General features: G+C 43.7%; 5 protein-coding genes and 2 non-coding genes across 7 annotated transcripts; 5 read left to right on the top strand and 2 right to left on the bottom strand.

The window, feature by feature from the left end:
• LOC110435999 (protein FLORAL ORGAN NUMBER2-like) lies at positions 3,476-4,561 on the top strand. Its single transcript, XM_021462134.1, has 3 exons — positions 3,476-3,560; positions 3,832-3,926; positions 4,029-4,561. The coding sequence occupies exons 1-3, from the start codon at positions 3,476-3,478 to the stop codon at positions 4,206-4,208; spliced, it is 360 nt and encodes a 119-aa protein (XP_021317809.1). The 3' UTR covers positions 4,209-4,561.
• LOC110435998 (protein FLORAL ORGAN NUMBER2-like) lies at positions 5,355-6,172 on the top strand. Its single transcript, XM_021462133.1, has 2 exons — positions 5,355-5,516; positions 5,924-6,172. The coding sequence occupies exons 1-2, from the start codon at positions 5,355-5,357 to the stop codon at positions 6,170-6,172; spliced, it is 411 nt and encodes a 136-aa protein (XP_021317808.1).
• Positions 6,420-10,606, bottom strand: LOC8065843 (protein LST8 homolog). Its single transcript, XM_002449739.2, has 11 exons — positions 10,189-10,606; positions 9,237-9,358; positions 9,033-9,134; positions 8,840-8,952; positions 8,312-8,381; positions 7,664-7,741; positions 7,464-7,580; positions 7,284-7,378; positions 7,105-7,184; positions 6,942-7,001; positions 6,420-6,819 (listed from the first exon to the last, which is right to left on the bottom strand). Exons 2-11 carry the CDS (start codon positions 9,342-9,344, stop codon positions 6,692-6,694), a joined length of 951 nt encoding a protein of 316 aa, XP_002449784.1. The 5' UTR covers positions 9,345-9,358; positions 10,189-10,606; the 3' UTR covers positions 6,420-6,691.
• Positions 15,493-15,564, top strand: TRNAP-UGG. The gene has a single exon. It is a non-coding gene; the product is annotated as a tRNA-Pro (tRNA).
• On the top strand, positions 15,646-15,717 carry TRNAP-UGG. The gene has a single exon. It is a non-coding gene; the product is annotated as a tRNA-Pro (tRNA).
• On the bottom strand, positions 15,756-17,230 carry LOC8074339 (plastid-lipid-associated protein 6, chloroplastic). Its single transcript, XM_002449738.2, has 2 exons — positions 16,711-17,230; positions 15,756-16,614 (listed from the first exon to the last, which is right to left on the bottom strand). Exons 1-2 carry the CDS (start codon positions 16,972-16,974, stop codon positions 16,006-16,008), a joined length of 873 nt encoding a protein of 290 aa, XP_002449783.1. The 5' UTR covers positions 16,975-17,230; the 3' UTR covers positions 15,756-16,005.
• On the top strand, positions 19,463-21,387 carry LOC8074338. Its single transcript, XM_002451006.2, has one exon. The coding sequence runs from the start codon at positions 19,579-19,581 to the stop codon at positions 20,962-20,964; it is 1,386 nt and encodes a 461-aa protein (XP_002451051.1). The 5' UTR covers positions 19,463-19,578; the 3' UTR covers positions 20,965-21,387.

The raw sequence follows: 21,618 nt of genomic DNA, 5'->3' as shown, positions 1-21,618 counted from the left end.
GCAGAACGTTTGATCTGGGACATGGATATATATAATAGTGACCACACACCAGCATCGATGAACGTGGGGCTAGTTTGTTGTCACAACATGACACGATCTTTATGTGTTCTACTAGAGCGCGCGCGGCGCTGCCTATCAATTCATTGCCTATTATTTACCCATCATCGATGAACATTTTTTCTATGCACCCGATGCCCGAAGCTTGCCTCTCATAATTCCAAATTACAAGACGTTTTAGCTTTTTTTAGATATATGTATCTAGACATTTTATATATCTAAAAATACACAGTAAAAACTATGTATCTAAACGAATCAAAACATCTTGTAGTTTGGAGCGTAGAGAGTGGTTGTTAGTACTTTAACTAAAATTTGGGTTTCTAAAAGTTTTACCCTATACTGTTTGGATAAACTATAAAGCAAGAATTAGCAGCTAGTTAGATTAGACAAAAGCTTAGTATGTGTTTTAGTCTATAAAGTAGTTAGAGATGAACTTTACAATATACCCTAAAATTACCTAATAAAGAGTAACATACATGGGTGGTTCTTCAAAGTGTTCTGTCGTGTTGTTCAGATCCTCGATCTCTAAATTGTAGTTTCAAAGTCCTCATATTTGTCTTCATGTGTTATTTAGGTCTTAAACTTTTGAAATGCCATTTATATGTCTTTAAATTTGTTTTAGTGTGTGTCATCTCGATACCTAAACTTGTTATGATGTGTTATTTGGCCTTGTTTAGTTCCAAAAAATTTTACAATAGGAATAGTAGCACTTTCGTTTGTATTTGACAAATATTGTCCAGTCATGAACTAACTAGGGCTCAAAAGATTTGTCTCGTCAATTCCGACCAAACTGTGCAATTAGTTTTTTATTTTTGTCTATATTTAATATTCCATCCATTCGTCTAAAGAATTGATGTGACGGAGAATCTAAAAAATTTTTGCAAAATTTTTTTGAACTAAACAAGGCCTTAGGTTCGAATAGGATCGATCTACTTTTGCGACATGTTGAATATATACCATAACAATTGGATCCATATATCGTTCTTGACCAGGGAACAAACTTAGACATTGTTTAGATCAATTTGTTTTGAATTTTGATATTGTAGTACTTTCATTTGTATTTGACCATTATTGTCCAACCAAAAATTAACTGGGCTCAAAAAATTTGTCTCACAAATTACAGACAAACTCCACCTAAAGAGCACTAGTTTCGGCCTCGCCGCCGCCACTACTAATGACGTCATGGCCTTTGCTCTTTGATATGGTAGATGATGAAGGCATAGAGAGGGGATGATGAGTTAGTAATAGACCTGAACAAATTGAGTCTGGCCTGAAGTATTTCTACACCCTTTGTCTTTAAATAATTGTCGTCGTTGGTGTACATGTTGTACGTTTAACTCGATTTTAGAAAATATATGCATCATTTGTATATCCAAATAAATCACTTTAAAAAACTAAATTCAAAGATATTTCCAACGATACTAATTATGTACCAAAATTATTAATATTTTTAATACATATTTAGTCAAATTTGTTTCTTGAGAAGCGAAAATAATAGATATTTAGAGATAGATAGAGTATTTATTTGTTTTTCAACTACAAACAATGGTCGATCTGTCAATAGAATGCAAAGAGGGGAGAACAAGGTAGATGCAGAGAGAGAGAGAGGGAGAGCATCATGATGCAACTAGAAGAGAGAAAGGGAAAGCATGTAGATAGAGTGCTATAGTCTACTTTTTTTTAGGAAACTAGAGGGACCGTTAATAGTAATTCAGAGTAGAGACTAACGTGTTGATTACTTTTTTTTTTTGAGGAAACTAGAGGGGCCGTAACCTCTCTTAGAGGATTTATTAAATAAAAGTAAACAAGTTTACAGCAATGAGGAAGAGAAGAGAGAAGAGAAGAACAACAGTGAACATGTGGGCTACTTGGATTTCGTTTGGACATAGTGGAATAATGTGCCCAAGTTTGAGGAGCTAAAATGAAACTTTTGAGAGACCGACATGACACACATCGAGACAAGTTTGGATGTCTGAAAATGCATCTCGCTCTTTTGGTGGACTCAGCAGGAGGAGTACGTGGTACAGTATAAACTATTCAAAGCTGGCTAGATTCTACATGCATTCTACGTACTCCGCGCCGCGCGAGCTACGTACTGTACTGTACTTTACTGCGTAGTGCGTACGTAGAGGATATATGCCGCCGTATCTATCGTCTATGCATGCATGCGTCCTATGTGGCAGCACAGTAGCTTTGATTCTTCCTTTTTGTTTGGACATGAGTAGGAGTAGGAGTGGCATGGCATGAAGCAGCCGGCGCCAGCTTTTCTTGAACTTGAGCCCTGCGATTTGACCCTCTACGGATCACAAACACGTCAGAGCAAGCAAAAGATGCGGTCATCAATTCGCTTTCCAATTTCCAAACGATGATCTCTGTACTGGATCCGCGACGCAGGAGCAGGATCTCCCCTCCACTCCACTCCACTGTGCACAGGAGGTGCAGCCATGCATGATCCTGATCCACTGCCCTCCCCTCCCCTCCCCTCCCACAGGCCACAGCTCCCTTTTCCCAGAACAAACAAACAAAGCAACTACTGTGTAAATTACTGCTCGACACGACGGCAGCCATCTTGTCAAGCCTTAAACTATACGATTTAAGGCTTTGTTTAATTTTAACTTTTTTACAAAATAGACATCGCAGTATTTTTGTTTATATTTAATAAATATTATTTAGTTACGGACTAAGTAGATTTAAAAGATTCGTCCCACAAATTATAAGTAAACCGTATAATTAGTTTTTATTTTCATTTATATTTAATGTTTTATATATGTATCGTAAAATTTTATATAACAAGGAATTTAAAAAATTTTGCAAATTTTTTTTTAACTAAACAAAGCCTCCCTCATTGTTCCTCCAGTTTTATTTTTTTTAAAACAAAAAATCGGTGTTCCTCCAGGTTTTTACCCGCTCACTCGCAGCGGTATAAAGAGCTTGACCAAGTTGATGGCCAAAGTTTGAGGCTAACGGCTATTCCCTCCGTCTTAAAAAGACTATTACTGTTGACTTTTAGACATCTTATTTGACTATCTGTCTTATTAAATTTTTATATAAATATCGTTTATTTTGATATAACTTATTTGATCATTAGAGGTACATACTTTAATAATATTTATTTATTTTTAAAATTTACATAAAAAAATTTAAATAAAACGAACAGGTAAACATGATTGATCAAAGTCAAAAACATCAATTTTTTTTTTTTTGTAAGTAACCAGCAATTTTTAAGAACAAACCAAGTGGGCCCGAGCTCTCATCTATAAGTAGGAGTACCACCGTGGCCCTGCGCATATATGGTCACAACACAACACAAGCCCGGCCACACGTCACTCCAGAGAGTCCAGACACCACTGCTAGTCGTTCCTTCGGAGACTGTCCGCCGTCGTCTGGTTATTATACACCGCGGTTCCTCTTGCTTCCCATGGCCCGGATCTTCCTGTGCTTATTGGCGGCGGCGTACTGCTGCATCGCGCTGCTTCCGCCGCCGGCGCAGGCCCGTCGCCATGGTATGCACGGTCGAGCAATGCCACCATTTACTCGCACTAGTTTTTCTTCCTTATCCTCTCTGACGATGTTCATCAGTTCATGTACTACCTACCTCATATGCTTACAATGCAATGCGCTTCGTATCTTGCTGTTGTGTACTTGTAGCATGCATTTCTTTTTGAAGAACCTACTTATTGTAGCATGCATGCATTGTGGATGCATGGATGATGGTTGAGAGTCCCTCCATCGTCGTCTTCGTTTTCATTTCGGCTGTGTGTGTTTCTTTTTCAGGCCTGCAGCAGCAGCAGGCAGCCGGCGCCGGCGGCCGCCGCAGGCTTCATCTGTCGCCACAAGTGCCAGAGCCGCGCTTCTTTGTTCCCAAACAGGTACTTATCGCAGTACGCAGGTTCCAATTAGTAGTGCGCTCTAGCGTGTTAATTTCGATCGCCTAGATAGCTTTTCTTCGCTCACCTCTGTGGCTGTGTCAGGCGGCGGCGGCGGAGCGACGCGGCGAGCCGGTGAGTATGAAGGCGAGGCCGCGGGCGGCGGCAGCGTGGAGCGTGAGGCCGGAGCTGAGGGCGGTGCCCGGAGGCCCGGACCCGCTGCACCACCACGGCGGCAGCCCCAGCAGGCGGCCGGAGCAGGACCGCACCCCGCGGTCCCCGTGACGCCCCCCGGCCGGCAAGCATGGCTAGGCTACCTGCGCCAGAGGACCTTCTTTCCCGGCCACCGGCGCCTGCAACTGCAATCCTGCACGGTCACCTCGTGCGCTGGATCCTGTGCGCGGGGAGACTCTGTGGCCTCGCCTGTGGCCGCGCGTCCTCGCCCTGCACGTGTCTGGCTGGCTGCCTACCGAGTTGAGGTGAGTGAGGCACTGAGGCTGCTGGCACTGGCATGGGCTGCGCATGGTGAATGGTTGAGGGCGTTTTGGTAATATATACTGTATGCAGTTTTATGTACCAAGTACTACGCAATGTATACAAAATGGTACGACATGGGTTTCGTCCCATGTGGATCGAAAGCGCAATTTGTGAAATTATTTGGATTTCATCATTGGTTTATGTCTTTATGAGACGTAGTAGCTCCCCCCGCATACGCTCCCAAGTCTGAAAAGAAAAAGAAAAGAAAATACCAAAATGCAAACACATAATCATTGGTCATTACCGTACTACAAATTCAGCGGAATCATGCATCCACTGATGCAATCTCTTCGGCTGATAAGCCGTTAGAAACTGATTTATTAAGAGAGAGAGAGAGAGAAAACTATTCCATGACTGTTAAGTTCAAATTATTCGTACGGAGCTTGATCGAGGATATATATATAATAATACAACACGCACGTAGCAAAAACCTCGCACAGCTTCACAACTCACAAGCAGTCAAGACTGACGGCCTGCGATTTATTTATTTTTTATTTATTATTTTTTTTTTGCGATATCAAAATTGAAAAGCTACTAGAGGAGGCGATCGAAGGGAGATCGACTCGATCAGGCTCTTTGGCTCTTTGCATGCGTCCCTATAATCTGGTTTAATTTCTTATTGCCAAACCTTGACAACGTCTACTATTTGCTTGTCGTCACATTTGTTGGCTCAACGTTTGGCAACTTTTGATGATCTAAAGAAAAAACTTTTGGTAACTTTCGCTTGCTTGCCAAAAATCTCTTTCTAGTCCAATTCGGTACCAAAACCAATCGGTCGGGCCCACACTCTCCGCCATCGCGACTATATACATAAGTGCGTGTGTACGTATCCAAGCCAACCCACAAGTCTGAAGATCGACGCCTCTGGTTCGTCGTCGTCGACCAAGCCTAGCCATGGCCCGGTTCTCGCTGTGCTTGGCGGTGGCGGCGGCGGCGGCGTGCTGCTGCCTTGCGTTGCTCCTGCCGCCGGTGCAGGGGCGCCGTCCTGGCACCGGCACCGGCACCGGCAGGGATCATCGTCTCCTGTTTCCCGAACCACGCTTGGATGCCGAAAAGGTATCACGGCTACTTTCACGTTCTATTGTTTTTTCATGTAAATGAAAGAGTATGTATACATACGTACTCCCTCCATCCCAAATCATAAGTTATTATTAAGAATGTTGGAGAGAAAAACTATATTAACTTTGATCAAAATTATAGAAAAAATTATGAATATTTATAATATCAAATAGGTATACTATGAAAATATATAATTAATGTAGAATGTAATGATACTAAGTTGATATTATAAATATTATTATCTTACCATATAAATTTGGATAAACTTGAAATGGTTTGACTCTCCAAAATTTCTGAAATAACTTGTAATTTGAGACAGAGAGAGTACTTTTTTTTTTCTACGAGAAGAAATTAAGCTTCTGTGACTGATCTCTGCATGTGGTGGTGCAACTGACTACCGTCAGCCGACGGAGCAGCAGCGCGGCGAGCCGGTGAAGAAGGCAGCGACGCCGCCGTCGGCGGGGGGCGTCGTCACGGCGGAGCTGCGGTGGGTACCTGGAGGCGCGAACCCGTTGCACAACCACGGCAGTAGCACCAGGCAGGACAAGGAACGCACTCCACCGGCAGCGGCGGCGGCGGCGGCCGCCGGCGGGAGCGTCTCCAGGCCGGAGCTGCGAACCACACCTTGGAGCGCGAACCCGTTGCACAACTAGACCACGGAAGCACCCCGTCCCCGTTACCTTGTGCCGTTGTGCGCATGGCTGATTTCAGGAAGCATCGTAGATTGAGGGCACATTTTGGATCGTGCACTAAGAAATTGCAATTGTCACGGAAACTGTTTTAACGTGTGCGTCGTGTACGATACTTGTTTCATCCAGTTTTGCAAAGTTAAAGAGTTTTGTTACTGAAACGGTTTAGATTTCTGGAACATAGCTCTCCTGCATATATATGCTCAGGGTTAAAAAAAAGGGCACAAAACCCAACGCGTAACCATTGCTACATTCCAATTCATAGAACAAAATGAAGTCATCACTAAAGTTTTTGCAGAATCATCCACCAACAGCATCTGCCCGCAGATTATTTGTACGCAACCCCAGAGGCTTGCGGCAACATACAGCTACAGCCCCGCATTTCAACAACTGAGCGTTAAACACTACCAGGTCTTTAGGTTACAAGAGTGCTGAAAAGTTCTGCAATCCAAAGTATGTACAGAAAAGCAGTCCACAACATGCTTATGAGGGCGCTGATTCAGCTCCATCATGGAGAGCACAGCACACGGTGGCCTTGTGATGACCCTGGTACACCCTGATGGCCTCTCCGGTTGACATCGTCCATAGCCTCGCTGTGGTGTCTGAAGAAGCTGCAAGAGAGAACAAACCGGTTAATAATAACAGTGTAACTGATGAATCATTGGGGAAGGCAGAGGCGGCCTAACTGATGAATCATCGGGGAAGGCAGAGGGCAACAAGGTGTAGTTCATACCTGTTATCAGATAAGCACCATCGACCGAGAACACACAGTCCCAAACCCAGCGCTGATGGCCTGAGAAGTTGATTGCCAGTGATGTTTCAGGATATCATTCAGAAACATAAGATGAATCTGAGATGGAGAGTTGGTTAATATAAAGGAAGACTCTGAACATTACCGACTAAAGTTCTTTCCAACTTGAAGCCATCGACATTCCAAATCTTTACAGTGTGGTCAGATGATGCTGTGGCAAGATACCTGCAAACAAACCCAAGAATTTTACGTGGAATCCAAGAGGACACAATAATACAATGGAACGACCATGAAAAATACCCTTTTAGACCATTATTACATTACCTGTTAGGATCACAAAATTCTGGTGAAAGCAGGCACTTCAGAATGTAGCCATCATGGGCTTGCAGTTTGTGCAGAGGTTCAAAGCAGGTAATTGTCTACGTAACAGAATTTGTCAACTTGAAAAATTCAGAAATCACAATTCTGCATTTAAGAACAGGTAAGTCTGCAGAACAGACTGACCTGAGTACCCTTAAGCAGGCGCCAAACGTAACATGTCCCACGGTTATTTGCAGCAACCACCATACTCCCATCCCACATGACTGTCAGAGATCTTACAGCAGTATCAACCTCCGGTACCTAAATCCAGCACATCAATTGTTTTCTTGCATTTCCCTTTCCACAGTAGTACAATAATACTGGAATATGAGTATGTAACTCACCAACTCACAGCTGCATGAGTTAGCAGCCAAATCCCACACACGTATGTTTCCATTCTGGTCACCAGATATTAGCTCTTTCTGGGGGAAAAAAACATACAATGTTATGAAATTTGGTGGGAAGAAACAAACAGAAGTAACAGAGGAGATTAGGCAAAACAAAAACTATCTGACTCAACCATCAAGGTTAAGAATACTGATAGCACTATTTAGTCAGTACAAGAAAATAAAGTTCCACAAGAAATTTGAGAAACAGAGTGAGAAATAGGCCAAGCCATCTCTGCAGTTTGAGACGAAGGCTAGCCATATGAAAAATCAGTTCACTCTGCCAAGTTGATTTCAACTAGTGTATCACAGTAATTGAAACCTCTGATCCTTCAAAAAATAAAAAATAAAAAATTGAAACCTCTAAATTCATAGCTACACAGTCATATTGTCTACTGTCAGCATTTTTGCATTACAGAGATGGCAAGGGATCCAATCAACACCAAGCAATCACCTAAAACAGTATGTATGTAATGAACAGAAGTAGCAAACCAACAAGTTTATAACCAATTGTAGCTTAATAAGTGTTGTACTTGGATAACGATTGAAGACATTTGAAATCAATTACCAGACCATACAAATGAACAATGAAAAAATGATTCTAACCTGATTTGGGTGCAGAACTACAGTGTTGACAGCGGCACGACTTTCATATTCTCGTTGGCAAGTGCCAGTCCTAAAACCATACACAAACAAATAAGAAAAATAAATATCAAAGCCATAAGATGATTTACAGCTAAGAAAATTAGTAAGGTCCACAATGTACAAAATTTAAAAGATAATATCCAATTTATCATACCTACCATCTAGACACACTACTAGACTAACTCATGAAAGAAGTTGTATGAGATTTGGAGGATTCAGATAGTCAGGTTTTAATAAATTTGGTGTGGTGGCATTGTTATTCACAGATGAGCTATCGATTCGTGAGGCAGTTATTTTCGAAATGTCCATATGTGTGCCCTTTTAAGTTTCCCTAATATTTAGACTGTTTAAAGCAAACTCAATGCGAGCATGCATGATAGCACCTGGACATTTTTTTAAAAGTTTTCACTAGAACTGCAGATCAAGTAAAATAGCTTGTAACTTAAGAAATGATAGTATGATACAAGATATTAGGTTTGAAAAGCTCACCGTAAATCCCAAATTCTAACAGTACCATCTTCAGAACCTGAGTACATCCAGTTACCATCGCAATGGAATCCCACAGCCATCACATTGCTAGTATGTGAATCATAGCTAATTACCTGCTAGGTGTAATCTCATTAAATAAGGAAAAGGAACCTGATGACTCATAGGGATTGCTATAGAAAACATGTATTAATACCGGTTGAGGGCTATTTGAGTTCACGTCAAAAAGGCGGATATGAGGATTGCCAGCAGCAGCTAAGAACCGCTTGTCTGGGGTTATCTCAAGGCGATTAACTTGCTGCAGTCAACATGTTACAGCAGCGAAAAGGTATGTAAGATTGTTTTCTAAACTAGATAGCTCTGATGCCGACGGTGAAGTATACCAATAGCCGTTACTTACAGAGTCTGGATATTGAATAGTGCGGTAACAGCGACCACTCTTGGCTTCCCAAAATCTGATTGTGTGATCATAACTTGCAGTAGCTAGAATGACAGAAGGTTGAGCCATTTAGCAGCATTAGCCTGCACATACGTCAACACATGCTCTCAGAATGATGAAAATAGACACAGACAAGGCCTTTGGCGTTACAAAAAGGCCTTGTTTAGTTCCCAGAAAATTTTGCAAAATTTTTCACATTCTCCGTCACATCGAATCTTTAGGCGCATGCATGGAGTATTAAATATAGACGAAAATAAAAACTAATTGCACAGTTTGGTCGGAATTGACGAGAAGAATATTTTGAGCCTAGTTAGTCCATGATTGAACAATATTTGTCAAATACAAACGAAAGTGCTACAGTGTCGATTTCCCAAAAAAATTTAACTAAACAAGGCTTTACAAAGAATCCATTTATCGAACAATTGAGCATTTATTCCTATCCTTACTTATAAATTCAATCAACCACTAAAATGGTACATGATTTTTCTTTCTACCAAATCACACATAAATAAAAAACCATGACATAGGTAACCTGCTGATCCTCAAAGCTAAGTCTGTCTCCATGGGTGGGTCTAGGATTTTGAGGTTGGGCATTCAAAATGTGAAGGGCTGTTCAGGTTTTTCTTTTTATTTACAGTATAAAGTCTATTTTTAGCATGTAAAATACAACATAATAGTCACTGTACAATATATAGCAGCTGTAACACATAGTTGAGCACACATGTTCATAGAACTGAACTACTAAAAATTAGTAGTACCACTTCACTTCGTCTTTATATTTGAGACCTCAAATCGAATCAGTGATCTAAAATCAGCAAATCACACTAAAGTAGTGCTCACTGCCAAACTATGGTAGTTCCATTGCTTCACATAGTAAAATGAAATGTAAGGCCAAGTAACTAAATAAACTTACAAATTGGATTCCCAGTTGATAGCTTGCTGAAGATTGCTGAAGACTCCAATCGGTCAGACCTTCTCCTGCCCTCGGTGCCTATGCAGGTTGCAGAACTGCTGCTGCCAGCATAGGCGCTGGCTTCCAGTCGCTCAAACGCCCGAGCAGCCGGGCCGCCGGCCACCCCGCGGCGCAGCCGCCTAGGCGCGCTGCCGGCTTCGGGCCCCACCACGAGCCGAGCGGCCGCCGCCCCACCGCGATCCTCCTAGCCGGCGCCCCCCAGCTGCCCGTGCCCACTGCCCAGCGTCCTCGCCTGTCTCTGCGCACGCCGGAGGGAGTACACGCCGCCGCCCGCTAGGGTTTGGTTGGGAGTTTGGATCGTGAGGGAGGAGCAGAAGCCGGCCGACCCGGAGGAGACTGGAGGGAGGGGATGCGATGCCAGCGACAAGGAAGGAGGAGAGAAATGTTGGGCTATTGGGCCTTGTTGGGCCGTCGGGTAGGGAGGGAGGGAGAGTAGAGATGGGCCTTTTGGACGGAATTCTTGAGTACCCAGTCGTTTCTGTGTCATTTTCTTTTTTGAATACACGTACTACGTGGTATATGTACCTGCCATATATTTAGATTTTTTTTTTCAAAAAATATTCTTTCCATTTTAAAATTTTGACTTTTCTAGATATATAATTTTTTATGTAACTAGATATATATTATGTCTAGATACTAGAAAAAGCAATATTTTTATAAAAATTAAAACGTCTTATAATTTGAAATAGTATAGAGAGGATGATTATTTAACTATAGTTACTCTTGGTAGTCTTTGTTCTTTGGATGCTGAACCGATTCTGGGTTCAATCTCTTTATGTATTCATCAGTTTGTAATTGCCGACGATTCAGCGTTATCTGAGTAATCGAAATCCATATTTCCCTTCAAAAATATCCTTAACTAAAATTGTCCCATCCTTGTTTGTCTCTATGGGCGATACACGTTTGGGACTTATGCCTTGTTAGTTCCTAAAATTTCTCATCACATCAAATCTTGTGGCACATGCATGGAGCATTAAATATAGATAAAAAGATAATTAATTGTACAGTTTACCTGTAATTTACGAGACGAATCTTCATGATTAGATAATAATTATTAAATAAAAACAAAAGTGCTACAGTAGCTAAATCCAAAAATTTTTGCGAACTAAATAAGGCCGACACAATCCTCACGCAAGTCAGCCTAGCCTAGAGTGACGACGACCGGTGACACTCGGCTAGTTTTTTGAGAGAAGATCAAAGGAAGGCTGAATGACACTCCTTCCTCCTCTTCCAAAAGTTTATATTATATCCTATCAAATATTTAGACACATACATAAATATAGACTAAAAATAACTAATTACACAGATTACGACTACTTCATGAGACAAATCTTTTTAGCCCAGTTAGTATACATGATTTGACAATAAAGTGCTACACTAACTTATGTGCTAATGATAGATTAATTAGACTCTAAATTCGTCTCATGGATTACTAACATATTCTATAATTTGTTTTTTTATTAGTATCCAAACACCCCAAAGGATACTCCAAAACTTTACACCGTGAAACTAAACATAGTTGCGATTTAGGTTGCCCCCGCAAGAGGATGCTTGTTGGGTATTTTAAACGCAAACAGAAAAATCCGCAAGCGCACGGATACCGATGTAGCCTTCACCGGGAGTATTCCAGAGTATCGATTTTCCACAGGGAACGTGAGTGTACTAATTAAGATCCAAGATCGCCCAAGGATAACTATATAATTATTTTTTTGGTGGGAAGAGAGGAAGTTTCCTGAGAGTTCTCTAGTTGATCTAAGAATCAAGAATTACTTCAAGATTATCTATATCGGGACATCAGAGCACTAACCACAGAAAGAGATGAGAAGGGGGCTAGGAAGGTCTGACTACGGTCCTACAAACACCGATCCGAACGTGGTGGAATACGTCGACCGTTAGGGCTGTCACTACCCTAGGGCTACCACAACAATCCGTAGGATTGGGTGCAATTCCAGGTAATCGCAAGACTAAACACCATGTCTAATCTATTAATTACTACTCTAGCGTTATAAAGACTAGAGCACTTGATGCAAGCGGGAATCCAATAAATAACTTGAATGTAAATAAAAGTAATTAGAGAACTCAGGAGTTATGAGTTGAAGAACCTGGAGAACGATGAAGAACGAACCAGTTGCTGCAAAAGTACAATATTGAGGAAGATCCGACAGATCCGGCTCCTCCTCCGCTCTCCTCTTCTCTCTCCCTATTTTCTAGATTACAACTAGAACTAACTAGAACTAGAATAGAAGAACTAGAACTAGAACTAGAACTAGATGAACTAGAACTAGATCTAGATGAACTAGAGGTAGAACTAGAAGAACTAGAGGGATCCTCTCTACTTGGATGAAGAATTGAAACCCTAGCTTTGATTCTGTAGAAGAGGTATGATCTCCAGGGGCCAGGGGGGTCTGGTTTTATAGTCCCTTCAAGTGAATCTGGGCCGTCGGATCAAACCGACATTGATCGCACGGTTTTCCTTGATCCTTTAGGTCGGTGGAGCTTGGTCCGCAAAGTTGGACGTGTTTGACCACAACTCCTGGGCGGGCGCCCAAGGGGGGTGGGCGGGCGCCCTGCCCCCGGGCCCGTTCGCCTTCCCGTTCGTTCCCGTGGCTTCTGGAGTCTTCTAGATGACGTAAAATTGCGCGGCACGTTAATATCTCTATGTAAACCCGACGTGTGGGCCTTTCTTCCGTATTTCCTGATAACCCCCTGCAGAAATAGACTAACACCAAAACTCGTGGAATTCTGTCAGATAAAACCCTAAGTCTAGGTGTTGGTTGCATTTGGATCCTTTTCTATGATTAGTTGATGGTTAAATGTGAGCATTAAGGACCGTCAACAATGGTCGTGACAAGGAACATAGTTGTTTGATCTTTCGTAAGGTACAATAGACTATGCCCTCACTAGTTTTCACAATTCCCTTTGACTACTACCGGATTATGATGTGGGATCAACACCGTTGGAAAACTTATCTTCTTTGCTTTTATGTAGATGTGTAAAACATTGAAAACGGAGTTCGTGTGCGGTCTGGGCTTTAATTTTATTGCAGACTGCTCCTGAAAGTCCGAGTTGGACTCAAATTTGATATGGATTGGGGGCTCCAACTTTTTTGGATGCTCTTGTTGGTCGTCTTCACCTCTATGCCTCCCTCCAAGTACTTCCATTACCTCTGTATAGTTCTTAAAAATAATAATATCATTAGATGTCAATCTATTCACAAAATGGAGTACTAAGCTCACCTGGAGAGTAAATTGTCGTGCTTGAGTTCTAGTTATCGGACCCTTCTTGAAGAATGATGTGTGTATCTAAAGAAGTAATGTCCCTGTTAGAGCTACGGAGACGTGGAGGAGATGGTACCACATGGATCAGTACCGCTGCACCCAGTAACAAAATAGCTCCATTTTCAAACAAAGGAGCTTGGCGAAAGACCATTTTATCTCTCACTAATTAGGAAGGAGAGAGTAGTTAAGTTGTTACTGTCCTTAATTACAAGTTACTCTCTCTACTCCAAATTATAAGTCACTTTGTCTTTTTGGTTTATAGAATTTGCTATGTATTTAAAAAGTCAAAGCGATATATAATTTAGAATGGAAGGAGTAGCTTTTTAGATCACATTAAGCTTAAAAATCTCAGTATTTCCTAAAAGAAAGACAACGGATGATGCGCGGGGGGTGTTGAGGACTATACATTTAAAAATGTGCTAAACAGGTCTACTAGGTCTTATGAGTTAAGAATGTAGGAGAAAAATGCATGGCACCAAGACCAGTGAAGAAACAAATCTAAAACGACCAAGTGTGAAAGATTACACACCTTGGACGGTCCGTACGTCAAACGAGAATATGACCTCATCAATATCACTAGATTATAAGGGACATGAACCGTGCCATAAGATGTTGCCATGGTTCATGCCATGCTCCTGCTTCCCGCCTTCCACGATGAGCTTTGAGCACCACCGACGAGGGATTAAGTAGTATCCACTGGCATCTTGTCTAAGGACAACCAACAAGCCCCATGGAGCTGAAACACAACCCATGACCACTTGAATGGTAGTCGGCACTACCCCACAACCACCAAGGATAGACAACGCTGCCCATGGGCGTACATACGGCTAGAGAGATCGACACGGATCCACCTCCATGGTGTTGAATCTACCACCTCTGCCACGGATGGGGTTGTCGTCACCACTACCAGAGCCATCATCTACCTAGAGAAGAAGCAAAAATGGAGACAGAGACCCCTTCTTCCCCACCCTGGCCACCTTTATTGTGACCTCAAGGGAAACCGATAGAGGGCTTTGGTGACGGCGTGGGCATGCGAGGTTCTACTTGTATTGCCCTTAGTGAGCATATTATATCACTCGCACTAGTAGTGGTTGTAGCAGGCTTACAGTGTGTCGCTGAAAGCCCAAGTTTTGTTTTGGTAATTAATGACACCAAGTTGCTAATGCTTTGTATTTAAGTGATTTGAGTTAGGCATAGCAACACATGTGTTATAAAGATGATAAAGATAAAACAATAAAAAGGGCATTTGGTCTAGTGGTATTTGATTCTCGAAATGATCCATTTTTATTAATATCAAAAATGGCAGTTTAATATCTTTTTTAAATAAAAATGATAGTTTTTCCAATATAATTATGTAATTGGGAGGCATAAATACTAAATTATAAAAATAAATAATAAATAACAAAAACGGCATTTGGTCTAGTTGTAGGTTCCTTGATTTGGGATCAAGAGGCCCAGAGTTCAATTCTCGGAATGCCCCTTTTTGTAAATAGAAATGGCACCTTTTCAAATAAATATGTAATTAGGAGTTATAACTATATTAAATTATAAAAATGACAAAGAATAAAAAAAATAAAAAAGTATATCTAGTGATACGATTCTTGATTTGGGATCAAGAGGTCCCCAGTTCGATTCTCGGAATGCCCCAAAAGGCCAAAATTGTTAATATCTTTTCTTTTTTTCATAACAATAGCAGTTTTTCCAATGTAACTATGTGATTGGGAGAAATAAATAATAATAGCAAAATGTTAAAGAATAAACGAAGAAAAAGGGCATTTGGTCTAGACGTCGTGGTATGATTCCGCTTCGGTTGTGAGAGGTCCGAGTTCAATTCTCGGAATGCCCCCTCTTTTCAATTTATATATATATATAATTAAAATTTTGGAACGATAATCAAATGATTTTTGATTTGTGAGGCAGATATTATCTCCGTTAAATAGTCTTTAAAAGGACATCATTCACAACAGGGCATTTGGTCTAGTGGTATGATTCTCGCTTTGGGTGCGAGAGGTCCCGAGTTCGATTCTCGGAATGCCCCACTTTTTGTATTAACATATTTAAAATTAACTAAAACTTGTCAACAATTCAACAAATTTCCATTTTTTTATTTAAGCAAACAGGGCATTTGGTCTAGTGGTATGATTCTCGCTTTGGGTGCGAGAGGTCCCGAGTTCGATTCTCGGAATGCCCCACTGTTTTTATATTAACATTTTTCTAATTAACCAAAACTTGTGAACAATTCCACGAAATTCCATTTTTGCGTTGAAAAGAGACACTTCTTTACCCCCACTCTACATATCCAATTCTACGAATTTTTCATTATACATCAGCTAATCGCAAATTCAGTTTCACGAAGAACAGAATGGCAGAACATGGTCAGACGCACAAACCAAAAATCGACCGGAGAAGAAGAAGAGGGATGGCAATCTCACACACAAGCCGGCCGGCAGATCCGTCGGAGGTCAGGTCAGGTCAGCTTTCACGCGATGACGAACACCCTGAGCTCGCCCCTGTCCCCGCGGGTGATGCGCGTGTCGTCGTCGAGGTACGTCACCTCGAACTCGCCCTCGCCGCTCCCGGCGTTGGACGACGACGACGGCGGCCGGAGGTTGTCCGGGACGCGTGGCACCTCCAGCGGCGGCAGCTGCGCCAGGCTGCCCTTGGTCTTGACCGTCGTCTTCTCGAACGTGATCTTCACGCCCGACGTCCCGACGACCTCGAACTTGTGCGCGAGCGTCGCCGTGGCCTCGAGCGGCGGCAGCGGCCACGGCGCGCCGAGCTCCAGCTCCACGATGTTGTCCAAGTCGCGGCTGACCACGTCGATCCGCTGGAACACCTGGCCCAGCGTGACGGGGAGGAGCCGCCCCGTGGGCGGGCCGGGCCGGCTGCCGCCCAGCGTCCGCGACGAGAACGCGCTGCTGTAGAGGAGACGCCACCGGCCCTGCAGCTTGTCGAGGTCCCCGCCGTTGAGGTCGACGGGCCCGCCCGCCGCCGTGCCCGCCGCCTCCAGCTCCCGCGCCGCCGCGTCCGCGCGGTCCAGGTCCTCCTGGCTCGCCGCCAGGCCGCGGTTCAGCCCGGACACCGCGCTCTGCGCCGCAAAATCATTACCCAAGCAGAGCACGAGCAATCCATTAGAAAAGAGACGCTAGGATGAGAAATGATAGGTAGCTGGCTAATCACCGACCAGGAGCTTGATCTTGAGCGAGGCCACGTAGTCAGCGCCGGCGCCGGTGGCGGCGTCCGCCGCGTAGTCAACGGGCGGCGGCGGCGGCGCGGCGGCCGTGGCGCGGACGGACAGCTCTCTCTGCCGCCGCTGAAGCTGCCTGCGCCTGAAGATGCTCCGGGTGGCACCGGGTACCCAAGGCGCGCTGCACTGGACGCGCGCGGGGCGAAGCGGAGCGCTGGTGGACGCGGTCGCGGCGCAGCAAGACGAGGGCGCGGCGGCCATGGCCACGGGGAACGGACGGACGGGAACGTCTCTGCTTCGGAGAGGACGTGCGGTGCGGCGTGCAGAGCAAAGGCAGGAGAAGGGAACGGCTATTCAGAGCGTGGTTGGGAGGAGCTCGCACTCGCAGCAGGAATCACAGCGAGCGAGCGCGAGAGGTTTCCATGGCGTTCTTGAAGCGGCCGAGGAGAAAAAGCCGAGATTTTTCTTCTTCGTCCAGGAGGTGAGTGAGGGGTCGTGGGGGTAGTAGAATATTTTTTTTGTGGTGGGAGGGAGAGACAGCGAGTCGCCCGGGTCAGCACGCAGCAGGCAGCGCCCAGCAGGTGAGTGGAGTGGCGCAGCTGGGGACGCGTAGCGGCGTACGGGGTGGATGAGCTCGTGGGCACATTCCTTGACCTTCTGGAATGTTCCGTCCACACGGCAAATTTCCTATCCTACGTGGTGGATACTAGAAACGAGAAGGAATTTCATGTGCAAAAAAGTACGACCACAAAAGCGATTTGGAAACTGAAAATCCCAAGCAGAGGCCTTGTTTAATTCACCCAAAAACCAAAAACTTTTCAAGATTTTCCGTCACATCGAATCTTACAGCACATGTATTGAGCATTAAATATAGATGAAAACAAAAATTAACTATATATAATTTGTCTGTAAATCGCAAGACAAATCTTTTAAACCTAGTTACTCCATAATTGAATAATGTTTGTCAAATAAAAATAAAAGTGAGCAACCTTGCACAGCGTAGTATGAAAATTGAAACTAGGTGCCTAGCCTGTAATGCAGTAGGTGAAGATGGTGGACATCTTTTTCTCAAGTGTGACTTGGCTAAAGAGGTCTGGAGGCGCCTCAATTTGGACAGTATGCGAATGGCTTTGGAATCAATTGCAATGGTCAGAGATGCAGTGGATATGATACTGAAACAAAAGGACGACCAAAAGTTGATGACATTACAATGTGGTTCCTTTGGAGCGAAAGAAATCTAAATTAGAGAAAAAGGGCGAAGGCGGGGTGCTGAACTTCTTGCTCGCTGCATCAGGTCATATGCTGATGAGAACATTGCAGTGCTGTGCGACAACACCACGATGAGAAACAGTAGCCTGCATGCGGCCGAAGGAGCAGTGGACAAAACCTCCCCGAGGCTTCTTAAAACTGAATTGTGATGCATCTTTCTTGCCAGGGTCACTGTCAGGCAGTTGGGGTTTTTTGATCCGAGACAGTGAAGGAGATGTAGTGGTCTCAGGTAGACGGAAGATAGATCACCTCCTAAACACCTTTCAGGATGAACTTATTGCCTGCCTATATGGGATTCAATCAGCTATTGATTTGGGGATCTGACGACTTAATGTTGAGTCTGATGCAAAGATGGTTGTCCAAGCGATCAGCACCAATGATTATGATGATGCTGCTATAGGTATTTTGATCACTGAAATGAAGTCTTTAGTGTCATCCGCCTTCATTAGCTTTGAGTGCTCTTTTAAGAACCGTGATTGTAACAGAGCTGCTCATGAGCTAGCTGTGTTGGGTCATTTGGGTAATCAAGGGGAGGAGCAAATTGATAGCTCCATTCCTGAATGCGTTCATGTAATTATCGCTAACGATTTGTTAGCTATTGAGTAATGAGATTACACAGTTTCAAAAAAAAAAGAACTATATGCACACTGCCAGAAGTGTGTACGGCATATGGTGTTTATGATTATTTTTGCAGCTCCTTGTCGTGATTGTCTACATATGTTGTTAGGGTTTGGATTCAGTACAGAGAGTTGTTGGATTCCACTATTTAGGTGATATTTTAATGAAAGATTATATCTTTCTTTTTGCAAAAAAATTGATGTGCCAAATTCAATATTTAACATGTTTATGTGATTATGTCATAGGATTGTAGACAATTCGTCACCCTTTAGGCCTTGTTTGGATATCCTTGGGGCCACCTCAATCTACATGTGTTAGGATAGATTGGAGCCGAACTTAAACTAACTTACACTCTAGTTCTCAACGCATGTGGATTGAAGTGAATACACACACATATGAATAAAAAACTGTGGTAAATGCTTCTATTAGAAGTCGTGAGTCTTACAACCAATGAACCAAACATCCACTGAATCATAATGTGGCAAGGTGTGGCACGCAACCAAACAACGGGCATGCTTGTTTGAGCTTATCTATCGAATTCTGTCAGTAATGCAGCAGTGTTTTTCTCTCATAACAAATCAACGAACAGTACTTTGAGCCATGACTTTTTAGCCAAACAAACATGCTGCATTTACTCCTAATTTAATTGGCACATATAAGGGTTTGAAATACTAATTGGATATGAAGTATTGATGCACCTCATCTATAGCAAATTATTTTTCAGTAAATAGTTTTTGTAACTTGCCAACCGGCTTAAAAAATTCATTGTATTCCGAGTAAAAAAATTCTCACGATAGTTGCCCGGTTGGGCCCACTAGTCTCTGAAAAAAAGATGGTTGTCCCACCTGGCCTTTGGAAGGTCAAATCTCGTAGAAGCCCCCCGAGGCGAGGAGAAAAAAAACGAAGGTCCGTCGAGTAAGACTCTCCTCCCTGAGGCTGGGATCCCGGCGGCCGGCGCCGCGACGCTGTTCGGCAGCCATGGACTCCGGGACAGGAAGCTCCGCTGATCATATTCGTGACGCGTCTCTACCTGGTTGCGCCCGTAACGGGTCCAAGGCGTCCAGGTCGCTGGTGGCGGTGGCGCAGACAAGGCGTTCGACGAAGTGCGTCCGTGGTTCGGAGGCACCAAGGCTTGACGAGGCGCCGGGTCCGCAGCACCGGCCTTGGGCGGACCTCCCACCAGACATCCTCGGCGTCGTGGCCGGTCGCCTCGCCCTCTTGGAGGACCGCGCCAGGCTGCGCTCCGTCTGCCGAGGGTGGCGTGCTGCAGCGCGCATCCACCGGCGGCTGCCGCCGTGCCCGCCCCTGCTGGTGCTGTCAGACTTCTCGTTCTTCAGCTTCCGTTCCGAAGGGACCCTGATGGGTGCGTGTCGCCGCGTCCCACTGCCGGGAAGGGAGACAGCGGGGTCTGGCAACGTCCGCTGCGTGGGCTCGTTCGAGGGGTGCCTCGTGGGCGTGAAGAACAACAAAAGTCGTTACTTTGGCGACCTCCGGTGCTTCCTGATGAACGCTTTCTCCCAGGTTGTCATCCGTCTCCCTTCTCCTTCATGTCGTTCAGGAGCTGCACGCTCCGCCGATACCTTAAGGACGTCCCTCCCCATCATCATCAATGGCTCTGGTGTGGTGAATTGCGCAATCAATGCCGCACCGTGTGTCATGTCATTCAGCAAGGTCATCTTATCCTCCTCACCGGACTCCGGTTCCAAGTGTGTTGTGGCTGCCCTCTCCAACATCAAGAGTGCCGCTAAGCTTGCTCTCTGGCGGTCTGGGATGAAGTCGTGGTGCGTGTGTGATGGTGCCTGGACTGCTGATCTCATTGATATTGTCTTCTGCCAGGGGAAGCTATTCATGCTCAGTTTCAGCAAAGTCACCACAGACCTCTTGGCACTTGAGATCGCTGATGACAACAGTGGCCTGATGGTTTCTCGTGTTGCATTTTGTGCAATTGAAAGGCCAGAGGTCAGTGATGGCTGTTGGAAGAATATTTGGGGCATAGTAGAGTGGCGTGGAAAACTATTAATTGTTCAGATCTGCCATGGCAATGATGAATTTGGGGAAAGCTTTGTTGAGGTTAAAGTATTTGAGGCAGACTTGAGCAGAAATCCTGTAAGATTAACTGAGATCGAGAGCTTGGATGGCGACTGCATCTTCATGAGCCCAAGCAGCAGCAAGTCATTCCGTTGTCATTATGGTGGAGGTGGAGGTGAAGGTGATCTTATCTATATCTTTTTGGGTCCCTCCCGATTAGTCTACAACATGAAAGATGGTACTATGGCACCATTTGCTGCAGACATACCAGAGGACAAACTTAGGGAAGCAGATGGTAAACCGATGAATCCAGTATGGTTATTTCCTTCTGAATGAACTTCTGCATATCAACTCTGTTAGTCTGATCCTGTAATGAGTCTTAACGTTAGAAGCACTGATGCCAATTGGGGCTAGGGGCCATGATGTTTTATTTCTCAGAGCTGAAACAAGTTTTCTGTTGTTTTATATGGTCTGTTCTGATGATTTTTTAGTAGTAAACTTATGTGTACTTCTTCTGTTTTCAAGTTCCAATGTGGATTTTTATTGCATTTGCACTCTTGCCTTGTGGGGGAGTCTACTAGTTCCTATCTAGATGAGCATCGGTTTCAGATTTGCTGGACAATATTATGCTGATGTTCCTCTATACCAAAATATCTCTTGCAATTCATGGTTATAGTGTGCTTGGTGTTTATGGGCAGTTCGTGGAATCCTATCCTTAAAGTTGTTTTTGAAGGTAATCGAATGAAGATATTTGGAAAATACTGACGAGGCATGTTATTGTTTCTTGGCATGCATGGCAACTTTTACCTGGTCTTTGGTACATTTGGAATTTCTGAGCCTGATATGGATTACGGGAAACTACCACATATGCATTGTCAAATGTATTCTTCAAAATACCACTTTATTGTTTTATATTTTTTATTAATACATAGAAATATACTCCAGGTTTAATGCCTTTATTGTAATATGATAAAATCATATATATGTTCA

The sequence above is a fragment of the Sorghum bicolor genome, chromosome 5 (genome assembly GCF_000003195.3).
Source record: "Sorghum bicolor cultivar BTx623 chromosome 5, Sorghum_bicolor_NCBIv3, whole genome shotgun sequence".
Classification (NCBI taxonomy): Eukaryota; Viridiplantae; Streptophyta; class Magnoliopsida; order Poales; family Poaceae; genus Sorghum; species Sorghum bicolor.
Note: the sequence above shows the minus strand (reverse complement) of the source record. Positions and strands in the feature narration are given on the sequence as shown.